The sequence below is a fragment of the Chiroxiphia lanceolata genome, chromosome 6 (genome assembly GCF_009829145.1).
Source record: "Chiroxiphia lanceolata isolate bChiLan1 chromosome 6, bChiLan1.pri, whole genome shotgun sequence".
NCBI classification, from domain to species: Eukaryota; Metazoa; Chordata; class Aves; order Passeriformes; family Pipridae; genus Chiroxiphia; species Chiroxiphia lanceolata.
In genome coordinates, this window is record NC_045642.1 from 20,004,732 (window position 1) to 20,021,795 (window position 17,064).

Below are 17,064 nucleotides of genomic sequence, written 5' to 3' on the forward strand. Positions count from 1 at the left end.
AAACACCTGCTGAATTTTGAAAGAATCTGCTGATGACAGAGGGTAGTATAGGATGCCAAAACACCAAGATGGAGAGTACATAAATGTAATTGAGGCATAATTCAAATTCTGAAAGGGTCATTTGAGGATATACTCGGGCTCATATATGTGTACCACTAGCCAAGAGATTCAGCAACACAAACTGCACACTGATGTAGAGCATGCTATATACTGCATGAGCCAAAGGAAACAAGTTCCTTTCAACAGAAAGGACAAAGTCTCAGCTGTCAGGAATCAACAGCAAAGTGACACTGACCTCTTTTGGGCCAAAGAACACCCTAAGAAGAACAAAGGCAACTGTACTTACTCTTTTGTTTACGCAAACCAATCAATTAATTCCAGGCACACTGGGACATGTAAACAAAGTAAATGGAGGAAGGTTGCAGTAGACCCTGTTCATAACATCCAGACATCAACCAGGTTCGAACAGTCTGAATTTAGATCTAAGTCAAGGAACAGAGTCAGAACTGAAGCAATCTTTTTCTGAGGTACTGAATGAAGGTTTAAATACCGGATAAGCTGTTCAAGCTAATTTTCTCTAATTCCTCTCTATTGCAAAATACCACTAATCTGGTACCACCGATATTTGCTAAGCTTGTCAGCTCACATCTGGAGAGTACCCAGCTTCTGGCTAGAGCAAAGTAAGCTGGTTTTATTCCATCTGTTGGCATTTGATTGCTGACCTATTAAATGTCACTGCTCTGTTGTGCTTGGTTTTAAACTGAGAGACTGTAAGAGTTGTGAAATATTGGTAAACTTGCCTGGTGAAAGAGCCTACGCTGGGTATGTATGCATGGGAGGGAGAAAGGTTGAGCAGCCTAATCTCTAGATATTGGAGAGACTTGAAAAGTCACTACAGAAACCTTTTGAAGGCCAGAGTGCCAAGTTTAAGGACTTGATAAGAAGTTGTCTTTGTGCTATACCATGAATTGCAAATCATGCAAAATTGGTTTTGGTAAGACCAAAGTTACAGATGGTGGTAGTATTGTAAAATCAATTGATGTTATGATATTTGCTTTCAGCAGAAATATTGAAAAACTCATAGAGTAGAGAATTTTTTAAAAGCTTTCTTTATCTGAAATTCAAATGTTATAAAAGAGCTACTCTAAATATTTCTACATGGTGGTTGCGTTTACACATGAGTTCCAGAAGGGTGGCTGGAATTGGGTCTTAAATATTTTATTAACTTTCTATTCTACATTCTGTTAGAAATACTGCTGCAATATTATTTAATGGTCTAAAGAAATGGAAGAAGACAAGGTTTGTAAGTAAAGAAAATACTTTTTAATGACATTTCATTTCAGATATTCTTTAGATCTGGTTTATGTGTGCAAAAGTTTGCTCAAAAGTTGGCTTGTGTGCCATTTCTTAAAATAGGAATGTCAGCAGCATCATTTTTAATGGCTCATTAGATCATAGGGGCTACCACAATGCAGCCACTTGAAGATGGAAAATAAAGCTGTTACTTGTCGAACACAGGTTAATAAGCACAACACCTCCACCAACAAACAATGTTTTGACTTTGCAGCACTAGTGGCATGACACAGAGCTTTCAATCTCTTTTTTATTTCTTTTCCCCTTACCTTTCAATTCTGAATCATACTGCAATTGCACTGCTAATTGTTAGGCCAGAAGGATCCAAAACCAACTGTTTGGGCTGAAAGCTCTTTTGTCTACCATTTATTTTGGAAATACACCTTGAAATATTTCTTTCAGAATTGTTGCCCTTCCTATACATACATTCATCACAGCTACAGCTCCACAGTACAGAAATTTTTATTTCCTAAAGAGGATTGGACTAGACAGTGGGAACAATGCTGCTGAACCTGAGAATGAAATGCAACACCTACCAGTGGATCAGAACTGCTGATAAACTTATGTCTCTGAGGCTTACTGGTGTGGGTAGAGCTTCTCAGTGCACAGGATTATTTTAAAAAGACATTTCCCTAAAAAACCCAAACAAACCACAGGCTCCTTTTGCACATCCTCCTACCAGCTGCAGAAACCTACCTATTTGCCTTACTTTGAGAGCCAGGAAAAGCATATATTTAAAATATATTTTTATACATTTTTTGTCTCTTCCTCCCAGCTGCAGATTCCCATGCCACTTTCCTGTTTTCAACTATGACTTCATAAATATAATAAACCCACAGAATATCACATCTTTCACTATGCCAGCTGTACTCTGCCAGCTGAACCCTGTCTCATTTCACCATTCTGCATCATGCTATCATGCTATTCAGTTATATATAAATTATGTAAGTCAACTTTTCCCTTTGCCTCCTCAAGCTGTAAATTCCTCTTTGGTTTTTCCCTGAAGCAGAAATCAGAGCTGCATTCTATTCTTTAAAACTTTTAGTGACAGATTTAGTAGTAGATCCAAAATACATGTCAGAGGATTGACTAAGTTCTTGAGTTCTTCTCAATAAGCCACAAGATAATTATAGAAAATCATTTTTGTATTTTGACTTCACATTCTCAACTCTGTTATTTCTTCTTGCATAATTTTAGTTGTGTATCTGAGACTGAAAGCTACCAGAATCAGGCAGCTGAAGCTGCTAGTGTAGGAGAAAATGCACAAATAGTACAGTTATACTTACACCTCCCCTTCTGGGCACCATAGCTGGAATGACAAAAACAAGTGTCTTTACTACGTAAAAGAATACTAGAGGAGAGATGGCTCCAGAATATACTGTGCTGCAGCAGTGCAGGGCAATGTGAAAGTCTCTAAAGAGCCCAGGACAATTTAGAGGACTACTGAGTTCCTTTCAGCTCTGCACAGGTGACAGAAGGATATTCAAGCTGTCAAATGTCAAAGAAAGAAATGAGAAAGAACATGGCTTGGCATATCCTCTGTCTATATTTACAGCCTCTGTATTCAAACACTGAAGACCAAAAGCCTTGGAAAATTACATGTGGGTTAGCTCGCTCTTGTTGGAGGACCTGCAATGGCACTGAAGGACTTTGATCTCAAGTCCTTGGAAATGAAAGCCAGTCTTTCCAGTTTGAGGGATCTGTCAGTAAAACAAAACTAGAGAATTACCTTCTTTCTTTCAGTTCACATTCTTATCTGTCTTTAGTTTATGTCCTGACTAGAACAGACTCTTCTTAAAGGTATTTTACCGTCTTATTTATGAAAAGAAACTGACTTTTCCCACTACGAGTATAAAAAATTTGATACTACAAATGCCCAAATCACCCTGTAACTTGCTGACAAAATCCTGATGGAACTTGCATTTTCAGGATTTGTCCTTCATTTAAGACCAGAACTATAAGAAACAGAAATATGAAAGCAAAGATCAGAAAAGTGCTCTTGAGTGATGGAAACGCATACTTAGGAAGAAGAAAACATATAAGTGTGAGCTCACAAGTCTGACAAGAAGACCCTTGGCTCACAGAAACTGACTTCAGCAGCTCTCTAATAGTTTGTAACGGTGGAGAAGCTGCTTTCAGTGTCTCCTACTTTATTGAATAGCCCCTTTCCTCCTTTGATTTATCTGTACAGGAGAGTCTTATAGTTCTTTGAAATCAATGGCTGAAAAGCATTACAGACAAGCATTACTTCACTACTTTTTCTGCACAAAGCAGTGGAGTCAGCACAACTTACAAAAGCCAGTCAACAGCAACAAGCAAACTGATATCCTGGGTAGGGAGACCCACTGCAGTAAGGATCAGGAGCATAGTGACAAGTCCTGCGCTGGGAATACTGGCAGCTCCAACACTTGCAAGGGTGGCAGTCAAACTGCAAAATAAAAAATCAAATGGGAGAAGCAGGAAGATACACTTTGAAGATACACTTTCATTGCAAAATCACGTGATCATTAGCAAGGTCATATTTTTAATGAGTTCTTCCCATAAAACAACAACTATATGATAAATCACAGAAAGCTCAGGCCATAGTTTTCACTCTTGTGTTTCTCTAAAAATATTTATTAGGTCAGGCCAGATCTATAGGGTTTGTTCTGAGAGTTGTAAGAGGGTTGTCTGGGAGTTTTACGTACTGTAAGCTAGTTATGACATTCAAATCTGTGTCCTGGTGTTTTCTGAGCTCTACCAACACATCCAGGGTTTTGAATTCTGAGTTTTGATCATCCAGACATGATGAAGTTTGGTGATGATGGGTTGAGTTTTCAGGGTGGTTAATTTCTGTTTATTTATGTTACTTGAAGACTGAATTGTGAGTTAAAGGCTGAGAGAAAGTGGTTATTATTAAACACAAAAGAATAAAAGTCCCAGCATCCAAAACTCACAAAATATAAGCCAGTGGTGTACCAAGCCTAGATACGAATCACTCTAGATGAAAAAGCAAAATTGATCTGATTCTTTCATAAATCCAAACCTGTGTTTGTTTTTGCCTTCTATACTTTGATGAAGGTCAGTAAAGTGAATGTCTGAGCTTCAAAGGTTTGTAAAAATACAACACAGACTATAACAAATATCAACATCATTGGGCAGTCCTATGAAGAATGGACAATTTGTCAGATCTGTCAGAGAGCTAGTCAAGGGGAGAAAAACATGGAAGAGAAGGAGAAAAAGAAGAGGGAGTGGGAGAGGGAGAGGGAGAAGGGGAAGGGGAGGGGGAGGGGGAGAGGAAGGCAGAGGAAGAGGGAGAGCAAGAGGTAGAGGGAGGGTAAGTATAAAGGAAAAGTGGACAAAAGGAGACGGAAAAAGGAATAAGAAATGAGGAAAGAGAAAGTTATGTCTGTGTTTTTAAACATAGAGATGAGTAACATGGTTGCAATTCCGTGGGTGGACCCAACAAATCTGAAAGTGCTTCCAATACAGAAGCAGGGGAGAACAGACTCCGTGGGGGAAATCCTGGACCATTAGCCACAGAACTAATCTGTGAGGATATTAGCCTGATTTAGAGCTGGCAGACGTTGGCTGGCTCGATCTGATCCAGCTAACAATCCAGGGTGCAGTGTGTTTGTCAGGTGTTTGGGTTAGAGTGCAACTTGGCCTGCTAAACACCCAGATAGGTCCAGCAGGTATGCAGGCAGGATGCTCTGCTCTGCTGTCAGGCTTTGCATGCAATGCCAGCTCCTCAGGCACTTCAGCCTAAACTGGTGAGGGATTGCTTCCAAGCTCTGTGAGGAAACGCTCCTGCCAACCTTCCCACAGCAGCACTTACAGATGTGGAAGGGAATAAAGCTAGAATTGTATAGGACTACACAGAATCTGGCTTAGCTACAATTTCCAAGATCAACCTTTCCCAAAAAATACAGGAAATCAGAGGAACTACATGACCAATACGAAGTAACTATGACTGGTCAAAGGCTAATTAAGCCTTCATGATTTTATGTCTGGATCATTTGAATATTCTCAATATCACAAAGTGGATTGTTAAAACCTAATAACCTTCACTTCATTTGTATTGTCTCCTCAAGAGATAGTTCTTGTCATATTGCTGTAACAAAAATGCTATACTGCATGAAGAGGACACCCAGTGGTTTTTGTACAGATAGACCAAAGTTGCTGCCTGCTTTGTAAATGTGAGTATCACAGCTGGCTACATCAGCCTTGAAATGGTGAGATCAAGAAGAGCCAATTGGTCAGTCTCAGAAGGGGAGAAGAGGAGTAACTCAGGTTCAAGCCTACCAAATCCCTTGGACAATAGCAGATTCCTAACTTGAAATTCCTCGTCTTAATTTAGTTAAGTACGTGGCATCTCTGAAATGTCTGTTTTTAGTTCTAGGAACAAATATGCATCATGCAGGTCTAGCATCTGCCTTTATTAGAAGCAACCCTGAACCTTTTACAAACCTTGGTTTTACTATTTCAGGGGTTGGGGCAGGAAATAAAGAAATGGAAAATGTGGAGCTAGTATAGCTGGGCAAGAAACATAGAATTAGATATCCCTTTGCAGGAATTTCTTTAGACTTAAAAGGGTTTAATAAAAGAAAAGTGTGTGGGTGAAAACTACAGGAAGAAGGCAGACTTGACAGCCTTCACTTGCGGTTTCCATTTTAACTATTCAAAATGTTAGACCTGCTGTCTTCATTAAGTTTAAACTCCCTTAGAGTAAACAGCCTTCAATCACTCTTATCCTTTTTTAATGGGTACTTTCTTTTGTCCTCACAGATATTCAGTTTAGTCCTAGATAAGACAATTTGATATGAAAAGACTACAGTTAATATTTGCTGGGTTAGAGATAAAAGGTCTGCGAGTATCCAAACCATGCCACAGGCAATCTCACCATCAGGATGGGCTACTCTCAGTTCATTTGTTTTGTCTGTTCACCAAAGTCACAGAAAAAGTACAGGCAAACATAAATACATGGACAGATATTTTAGATACACTTTTTTCTTCGGTGTATATAAACACATACATTCTAGAAAGTATATGACTTGTAGCATCCCTCTACACTAAAAAATAAGCATTGCATTGGACAGAGAATGCTGCATACTACAATTGACATTGTATCCTGGGTTGGTTTTGGCTGGGGTGGAGTTAGTTTTCTTTACAGTGGCTGGTAGGGGGCTGTGTTTTGGATTTTGCTGAACACAGGGTTGATTAATATAGAGACGTTGTTATTGCTGAGCAGGGCTTACACAGATCTAAGGCTTTTTCTGCTTTTCCTACTGCCATGCTGGAGGGGTAATACAGGTGCATGGGAGGCTGGGAGGAGACAAGGCCAGGAGAGATGACTCCAATTGACCAAAGGGATATTTCAGACCATAAGACATCGTGCTCAGTCATGAGGGGAAGAAGGAAGAAGGGAGGACGTTTGAAGTGATGGCTTTCGTCTTCCCAAGTAACAGTTCCACCTGATGGGGCCCTGCTCTCCTGGAGGTGGTTGAACACCCACCTGCCCATGGGAAGCAGTGAGTTAATTCCTTGTTTTACTTTGCTTGTGTGTGTGGCTTTTGCTTTCCTTATTATCTTTATTTCCCTATTATTCCCTTTATCTCAACCCAGAAATTTTGTGGCTTTTACCCTTCTGATTTTCTCCCTGATCCCACCAGTGGGGCAGTGACCAAGTGGCCACCTAGGGCTTGGTGGCTGCCTGGGGTTAAACCATGGCAGCCATGTGTGTAAAACAACACCGGCGTGCATCAAAGCCGCAAATGATAGAAAAGGCCTGTCACCACAGAACCAGGACCTATGTACAAAACATTCATTTGCATATCATTATTAAAAATCCATGGATTTTATAGTGAATCCAGTAGCTGAGAAAACATCCAACCCAAAGCACACACATTTTACAGTCTGTAGAAACAAAGCCTAGGAGCATTTCTGAACTGACCTCACAGTAACTATCTGGCCTCCATCCAGGTCAATTCCATTCATCTGTGCTATGAAGATGGCAGCCACAGCTTCATAAAGGGCAGTTCCATCCATGTTAATAGTTGCTCCAACAGGAAGAACGAATCTTGTTACGCGCTTATCAATGCCGAGATTTTCTTCAAGACACCGGAATGTGACAGGTAATGTTCCAGCACTGAAGGAGAGAAAGTAGAAAAGTAAAGAAAACATAATTACAATCAATATAACACATACCCATAAGGGAGCAAAGTCAGAAATACTATTACCATCGTTTACATTTTCTACATCCACTTTCTGCTGTGATTCAAGCCTTTTTTAGATGATTTTTTAATTAAACCTACATTTAGCTGGAAGTGGGACTGAGGCCAGAACATGAACATGACTTGAAGCAGCATGAGAGCTTGAGAGAGCGTGGATAAATTTTTCAGACTCATTTACAATTTATTTCTTACATTTTGTTGAAAAATACAAGTACCAGATGTTTTCTGACAGACAGACCTATGAGTACAGGGACAAGTCTTAAATTCCTTTGATTGCGAATTTGCTCTAGAGGGAGAAATTTGTATGACATTAAGGACTGAAAAAGCTGGGCAAAAAGATACAAACCATGTTGTACCACTGGAGGACAGGAAGAAAGGACATGAAATACATCTGGAGGATAGGAAAAGATGCAAAAGATGCCTGGAAGAGGGGAACAGCTCTTTGCACAGATTCACAGTGCTTTGTTTTTGTGGGAATATTTCAGTCTATTACATTCACTTCCTCAAAATACGATACCTTCATCAAAAAATACTGTTGAAGCGGAAACTCAAACACTTCAATGAACAAAAGCCTTAGTTAAATTGTGATTTACTAAAACTTCTGGCCAGACTATATCTCCTATAATTTCATATTGTTTCACAGAGCCATAGAATTGCTGCAGTTGGAATGTATCTCTAGAGGTCACCCATCCCAGCCCCCTTGCTCAAGGCAAGAGCAGCCAGGGCAGGTTTCCAAGGACCATGCTCAGACAGGTTTAGTGTATCTCCAGGAATGGAGACTCCACAACTCCTCTGGGCAACCTGTGCCAGTATTCACACACCTTCATAGTAAATCACAGTAAAAAGAGTTTTCTTGTGTTCAGATGGAATTTCTTGTGTTTCAGTTTGTGCCCACTGCTTCTCTTCCTGTCACTGAGCACCACTGAAGAGAGTCTCACTTCATCTTCTCTACACTGTCCCATCAGACATTTATGCACACCACTAAGGCCCTTCCAGAGCCTCTTGTTCATCAGGGGAGAAGTTATTCAGCACAGTGGTTTTGAGCAGACCCAAAGAGGCAGACGAATTACAGTTCTTCCAAGGTATTCTTGAAATCAAGAGTGCTCAATTTTCTGGTGGTCAGCTTTGAACTTGCCTTTTTGATTTTCAACTTTTTAATTAAAATGGAAGATAAATTTTTCTTCAGAAATAAAACATTTATTGAAGAAAAACATTTTAAGATATGGTATTTAACTGAAAAATAATTTCAATACAAGATCTACTAACCGCCCTGATGCAAAGCACCAATTTTTGATTTTATTGTATTACTGAGAGCTATGTTGCTTCCACACTTTGTTGTGCCTGTTCTGTGCATTAAGAACAAGTCTAAAATGTTCAGCTTTTCAATGGAGTGCCATTACTCTGCCAAAATGGATGAAAGAACAAACTGAGAAGTTTTTTCATTTCTCTCTCGAAACCTAGCACTGTTTGGTTTTGGTTGGTTTTGGGTTTTTTTCTTGAATGCAATGAGACTGGTATTAGCATGCTTTCAAAATAAACAGAATTATCACTTTTTCCTGGCTGAGAAAACAAGCACAGAGTTAACACAATTTGCACAAGTCATTTGGTTAATACCAGAAAAGAAAGAAAGGTAGCTTTACAACCTCTTTAAAAAATCCTGAAGACATGCGGTATTTTGATTTATTTCAACATGGCTGGATTCAAAGCAGTTTTTATTCAATGGCATAAAATGATTTTTGTAGTGAAGGTCAGAACAGCGGATGTATTATGTCTAAACAGCAGCTAATAATCGGCTAGAAAATAAAGCACATTGGTATTTCTCAAGTGTACCTGGAAGCTGTGCCTAGTGCTGTGATCCATGCCTGGAAAATCCCAGCAAGGAATGAAAATGGGCTTTTCCTTGTTATCACAAAGTAGAGCAGAGGCAGGAAGATCCCTCCATGGATGACAAGACCCACAATCACAGTGACCATGTACATGCCGAGTTGTCTAGCAACTACTTCTAAGTCCTTGATGGCAATGATTTTTCCACAGATGAGGCAAGCAATACCCAAAGGGGAATACCTGGAAAAAGAAAACAAGCATAGAGAGAACTAGTCTTTGCAGTGTAGTCCTAAAAACCGTGCTCAACATAGTACAGACTGGAGAAAGAGTAGGGAGCTTTGAAGCTCAATGCCAAGGTGCAGATCAGGAATTGAATGGAAATTCAACGCGTAGTTTTCACATCTTTTTCAAAAATAATGTCCATCTCCAGTGAATTCCCCATCTACTTAATTTTTCATCCCATCAAATGGAATATGCATTTCCTGAATAGTTTTGCATCCTGGAATAACATTGTACAAGCATACTACAATGTTACTCAGGCTTGGATCATTACAAAGAGTGGTGTAGATTTGTTCTTAGTACATAAGTTTTACAAACTATTGTTTATATGGTTTCAGGGAGTTGCATTATTTACTTGAGATAAACTATGTGTTGGAATGAACTGTTTATATCTTGAAGGTTACAAATGTTTCCATTATGTTCTTTCAATAATTTGAACAAATGCTTTTTAGTTTATGGATTCTTCATTAATTATGTCCTTTTGTTACTTTGGGTAGGGGTTTTGTCCCCTTAATCATGTGACTCCCTGAAGACATAAATGGAACTTTTGAATAGGATGATAATGGTAGCACAGATGGGGAACAAAAAAAAATTGAAATGAATGGATATTATTTAAAATACTTGATAATCAGCTATAGTGAAACATACTTGAAAGTACATGGATAGAAATCAATATATATATATACCTGCACTGGTAAAAGTTAGTACATTATATAATTTTAAGCGAGATTCACCTTCTCTATCTCTTTTATAAAAATTGGGAGAAAGTAATGTAATGTGGAGAGAAAAAAAATACCTCTTTCAAAATAAATGATAATGCATATTTTCAAAGGTGATTAGTGATTCGGATGCTTAATTAAAGACAATACAAAGGAAACTGACTTTCAGAATAAAAGTGCTTCTTGTTTTCTGTTAGAATATCTCATGGTCTCTCAAACAATGTGCCCAAAACATGGAAAGCCCTCAATCACTTGAAATGCAAGGCCAGCTGTTATACCAATTATCATACAATGCCACATTTCAGTGAACTTGACGAAATACAATTCTTATAAAGAATTACACACTGTCAGAGCCAGATGTCTGATTTGTTTTATGCTTGTGTAGCAATGCCATGCTCCTGAGGGTTTGTAGGTGCCACGGGAGTTACAGCTGTCTGTGCAGAGAAATCATAAATCAAACAAAATGTAACTCTGCATAAAGAAGTGCATTTTTCTTTATAAAGACACATAAAAAACCCTTGCTTCAGGCCACAATTCTTTTAAAATTCTAGACAGAAATGAACAAGGGGAATTCCTAACATCAATTTCAAACTAGTGGAATTCCCAACATCAATTTCCTTTTCTCATGAAAAGAGAAACAAAAAGCAAATCAGTAAAAAATTAATATTTACAGTGAATTTCTTGAAATTGGAATGATTTCCTGCCACTACAACACTGACTACTAGAGAAAATTTATATTGTAGGCAGGGTATTATGTCTTGGGTCTACCAGCTGGTGCTAAGTGAAGTAAGAGTAAAGTCTAGCTTCTGGAGTGAAGTATAAACTCTCTCTCTCTAGAGTTGAGACCAGCAGGTTAAAGCAAATATTGAAAGCTTCGTGAATAAAAAACAACTGTAGTTTTATGCAGTAAGATCATCTACAGGAAAGCAGAAGTATAACAGTAATGCTTTAAGTTATTGCTTTAAGTCATTGCTTTAAGTTCTTTCTTTTATTCTGCACATTTCCACGTTGTTGTTACTATCTGCATCACTCTTGCATAACAGTCTCCCTTTGAAACAATTGATGATGCTGAAGACTCGCGCTTCAGGCACCCTGCCCTCTTTTCTATAAACTGTACCCATCTAGAGTTTCAGAGAAGAGGCCTTGTAACTCAAGAAATCACTTCCAGGAACACCAGGGAATCACAGGCAGCAATGAGCCATGATACATTCATTGTATTGGAGTGGTTATTTCTGCTCTCAGAGACCTAGGAGATATGAAATGCAGTAGTACAATGCCAAACATACCAACACATTTTTATGTTCTGAAAAATTGTTTTTATGTGATATGGCCATGCTTGGCACTGCATACAAATAGCTCTGGGGAAGTCCTTGGAAAAACACCTCAAAAGAAAAAAGAAAGGGGAAATCCCCTACCAGAAGTAAACAATGGCTCAGTCTTAATTTGGTAAAGTCAATTCTAAGTCAGGTCCCATTATTATGAATGGGTACACTTCGAAAACAGGACAGATATATTCCAGTGACCCCACTACAGCAAGGTTGTAAGACACAGGTTCTGCAGAAACTGTGAGTGGAGGGACTACACATCACTGAAAACTACTGGAATGTTATTTGGTGGTAAAATATTTTTATTACAGAAAACAGTAAATAGTGTGTGTGTGTCCAGGTTTTTTTGTAATTGTACTTCCAAGGTAATATCCTGGGATTATGCTAACCTCCCAGGAAGATTGGGATGTTCTTATGTGAGGCATTCTTGCTTGCTTAGGTGTCCTTCTGTGTAATGAACTTCCATAACCAATGTGGCATTCGAAGGCCTTTGCTGCTACGTGTATGTCTTGTACTTCAGTAAATGAAGACCAGAGTATCTTCAGAAATATTTCAAACTGGGTATCAAATAATCCTCACTAAATAGAAATACTGCTGCTGTGGTTATGACATACCTGTCAAGGCTTTAAAAAGTCAACTAATTACATTGTTTACTAACAAACTGTGATCACTATATGCTATATTAAGGTTTTATGAGGGTTTCCTTAAAATCATTTTTTGTTCTATAAGTTAGGACTTCAAACTTACCACATGATCATAGTTACTAACTTCATTACAATCTCATTCAGGATGTTGAAGAAATCCACCATCATCTTGGCCTGGTCTCCCATTTTCCCCATAGCAATGCCAAAAGCAATAAAGAATCCTATCAAACCTATCAGGAAAAATGGCAAGACAAAAAAAAAGGCACATAAGCCCATGGTTTTTAGGAGTTTTTTACACCTAGTCAATGTCTTGATACTACATGCTGATGAGACTTCACAGAATGAAAGAATGGGTGCGTTTGGAAGGGACCACAGTAGGTCATCTGGTCCAACCTCTCTGCTTAAGCAGGGTTGTCCTAGAGCACATTACACAGGATTTCAGAACTATAGGATATTACATGTATTGTGATTTTTTTAATATTTACTCACTCTCAGCTACCATAATCAAATTCAGAACATCTTGGATTCTTCAATATTTTACTAAATTCCAACTTCACAGCCCAGCTATGATTTTATTGGTGTTTTTTTCCTGAGTTAACCTGATCATCAAAAAGTACGTATACAATAATCTTCTCAGCGCCATGCAACTATTAGAAACCTCATAAACCCTGTTGAATGGGAGAGGTAACACACTGCTATATCATAACTCATAAGCCCTGGTGAATGGGAGAGGTAACACACTGCTATATCATAACTCTGTTGTTAAAACAGTTACTAGAAACCAAGTGTTTTTCTCAGGCTTTACAAAAGTCCCTTGACAGATTCAAACTACAGTCTAGTGAGTCCTGGAGTGCAGGGAAAGGCAAAAGTAGCCCTGAACATAACTTTTGCAGTCCAGGAGTATTCCAGTTAAATGAAGAAGCTGGAGGTAGGAGTAGAAGGTAAGTATTGCATTTTAAGCTTAGCCACAGTACTCCCAATAAACAGAATAATTTCACTGGAACAGGCTATCAGTGGATACAAAATCATAGCATTCAATACGAGTAACATTTGGCTCCTAAATTTCAATGCTAAGGTGTGAATATCTGGAGTATTGGACTATCAGTGTGAAAAAACAACAGAGTGCATCTGTCATGTATTACTTTGGAGCTGTGTCTTCAATGTTAACCTTTTCCATCCAGCAACTTTCAGTGGCCAGAGTCAGATTATTAATCGATACTGACAGATGGTTTGAATCTTCTGTCATCCTTTGAGGGTAAATTTTCATTCATGATATGACTTCAGTATTTAACAAATGTGTAAACAGCAGGGAAATTCCTAAGGAAAAACCTACCACGACTCAAAAGCATTCAAGAGAAGGGAATTTGACCTACAAATATGCTGGGAAAAGACAGGCTGTTCCATACCCTCACACTGGATTTAGTAACCAGATTTTTTCTTTTTTTTTTTTTTTTTTAATCCAATTTCCTGGATGTAAAGTCATTCTTTAGAACCAAGTTATCTCCGTTGACTCACTTGAATAGGGAAGTGAAGCATATATTTGTGTGCCGCAGAGCGTAAAGAAATAATTAAAAGCTTTTCAGATACCAACTTACTTCCTGGAATTCAGAATCTGCATCAGAAAATGTTAGTAGGCAGGTTTTTCTGTTCATTAATTCCAAATGAACTGCTGTGTTAGTCATAAGACTAAGATTGGTTCATATTTGCAGGAATTTGCCTGGCTTGTACAGTTTATGCAAACTGGATGGCAATTCCCCAACATTTTCACTTCTTCATTCAAAATCGAACCACACCAAACCAAACCAAAAAACTCTGTAACATTTGAGAGTCATTGGTCAAAACACCACAGAAAATCCCACCCCTAAACTGTATATTTATTTTCTGTAGGAACTGTATTCAGCCTTCTAGATCTTTTCTTATCCATGAAGAGCCTACACAAAACAAGTCTAGCATTAAATATAGTGATACAGTGCATCCCTCATGTCAGAATGGTTGTTTCATTTTAATGCATAAGTAAAGGTTCAGGAGAGAGGAAAGCAGGTGAGGGTAACAGCAGAGGCAATGAGCTTCTGCCTCACACATGGTGCAAAATGCCAACTCGCAGCTTTGAAAGCAAGTGACTCCTCTGCCCACAGATGCTGAATGCAAGGAAGAGCCGTGAAGGCAGGCAGGACACAGTGGCTCTTGTGGAGCAGGCTGCTTCATAGACAAACAAGACCAGCTTATTGATACTACCATCTCCCCTATGTCTAAGCAAAGCAGCCACTGCCAACCAACTCACCAACACCTAAAGAAGCTCTGCAGACACAGCAGCCACTGTCAGCAGGATCTGTTCATCAGCTGTAAGGAGTCTGTAAAGGGCCACTTGCCCATAAAAGGTTATGGTCTAGTGGTGAGAGAAAGCAGCAGATTAGGTACTGCCACATACTGTCCCACTTTGAGGACAGTACACAGGCGTCGCCCTCAGCCCTGTGGACATGCTGTCACAGAGTAGCTTCAAGAGTAGGTGTGCCAATGAGGTTAGAAATTGAGAGCTAATTTGTGACTGACTTCACCCACATCCAGAAAATAAAAAGTCGAAGGAGGAGCTCTCCTCTTTGGGCTGACAAAACAGTGACTCTAGGCACAGAGGAGAAAATAGAAGTGGCGTGCCAGCTATTTGTTTCCCGTGAGCTCCTGCCCCAGTCTGAACAGTTGTTTCAGGAAAGGGTGGGAGATAGGCAAAGTCTTCCTACCTCCCCCACTTGCTGGCTTGTCCAGACAAGATGGCTTGATGGCATTTGCAGCTGGCAAAGGTCAGCAGCCAAGATGAAAGGAGGAGGGAGTTGTGACTCAGAGATGTGTCAAGCCTTTCTGGGATTTTTCTTGGGTGGTGTGGTTCACACCCCACCTCTCACTTCAGGCTCTGCCTCAAGCCAAATTATTTCAGCATGCCCAAGACACCTACTGGAAACAACTTAGCTCAAATTCATCAGCGGGTGTGTGAAGCACTGGCTCTTGAAGCTCTCCCCCGTGCTGTTTTGCCAATATGCATTAGTATTAGTCTAGATTGGCTTCTTCTAGGATGAAAGGGTATTTTGGGTACCTCCTACATGCTTTGCTACTGTACTCCAACTCATAACTGCAAAGCTGCCAATACAGAACAATCCACTTGATTGTTTCTGTGATATACTCATCTCAGAGACCAATGGGCAGCCAGTAGGTGATAACACTTGATGATTATTTGGAGAGACTAAACTTGCACTGAAGAGCAGATCTGACAACACTGATCAGTCACAGCAAAAAGCTGTGTCATACATATGAGATACATATTTGACAGGCAAAAAACTTTCCTACCCAGGACATTCATGCCATCCTTAAATTCAAGTCCCTTCTTAATGACCAGTTGGGCTTCTGGTGGTGCTGTCTCATTCACCATAGCCAAAGCAGAATCAGTGACATTAGGTGGCTCTTCAATGGGTGGTGGCACCAGCACTCTCTTGGTGACAGTTTGGATCTGAAGGCAATAAAGAGGGAGGATGAGAATGGAAACAGATTGAATACAATCCATATGGTAAATAAGGAAACAATAATAAAAACAGTCCGCACTTGAAATTCCAGGAAACTATATTTTTAAAGGATTAGACACGGCATTCCACAATCTCTTATCCCTCTTCCAAAAATAAGTTTATTTTTCAATAGTTTAAAGTGTTACAAAGTTCTGGGGGTCTTCTTCATTACTCTAGTGTGAAAAGCATGGCAAATACTCTTTCCTTACTACTACAGTGTAACATTTTACAGACAGTTATTTCCTTTGTCCAGATGGTTCACAAAGGGTGCTTCACAGATTGCATGTTACATGTTGATACCATTTGTTCAGCACCAAAGGTAAGAGCATCTAAGATCAGTCATGGCAGCAACTCTGCAGTAAGGCTTATTATTCAGGTCTGGCCAGCTCAAAAATTTAAGAATCAAAAATTTAAGACTTTTCCAACACTTCTCTTACAGCTTTTGAGCTCTTGACTGCAAGAGCTCAAAATGGAATATACAGTCCCTCAAGCTCTCTAATTAAAATATTGTGAGCGACAGATAACAGAAAAATTATCAGTGCTCCCAGACAGAAATCTGACCACCTCATAAAAAGAAGACATCAGCATCTGAATGGATTTAGACCCTTCTGGCACATGAAAGGCAGGGTCAAGGGAAAGCTGGGAAGGAATGCTAGGTGGAGAAAACGGCTTGAGTTTACAGCTAGGTAAAAAAAGGGAGGAGGGAGTGGAAAGAGAGAGATCTGTGACTTGCTACTTTTAGAAGGGATGTTTTCCTCCCACTTCACATCTTCACCATTTTCTGCCTCTTCATGGCTCTGGGACAGGCAAAATGGTTTGGACACTGTGACTGCCTTGCCATGTTTTCCCACCTGCTCCCTACTTTTCTTGTTCCTAGAAACATGTTTGAGCAAGGCAAGAGAAACGGTGCATTAGCCTTCGAAAGTACACTTGCACCTCTTTCCTGTTGAGATGAAGATTGAAGTACTATGGATGATGATCCAGATTCAATCCATATAATTAAAACCTTATGGTTTTAAAATATCTTACATCCCTCCTCTCAAAACCTGCTGTTTAAATCTGGAGAGGAGGATATAGACAGAAAGCCTATGTAGCTTTGCACAAGAAAAATGCTTTGGTTGTCCTTAAACAATCCAACATTCTTGCATGTTTATATTTTT

General features: G+C 39.3%; 1 protein-coding gene across 5 annotated transcripts in view; it reads right to left on the minus strand.

Annotated features, from left to right (window-relative positions):
• SLC1A2 (solute carrier family 1 member 2) overlaps window positions 1-17,064 on the minus strand; it is a 91,091-nt gene that overhangs the window by 14,592 nt on the left and 59,435 nt on the right. For all 5 annotated transcript variants that reach the window (XM_032692263.1, XM_032692261.1, XM_032692264.1 and 2 more), the window contains 5 exons: window positions 15,693-15,852; window positions 12,460-12,586; window positions 9,396-9,629; window positions 7,286-7,480; window positions 3,647-3,781 (listed from right to left, as the gene is read on the minus strand). In XM_032692263.1, the coding sequence (XP_032548154.1) occupies window positions 3,647-3,781; window positions 7,286-7,480; window positions 9,396-9,629; window positions 12,460-12,586; window positions 15,693-15,852 (851 nt within the window). The remainder of the gene's footprint in view (window positions 1-3,646; window positions 3,782-7,285; window positions 7,481-9,395; window positions 9,630-12,459; window positions 12,587-15,692; window positions 15,853-17,064) is intronic.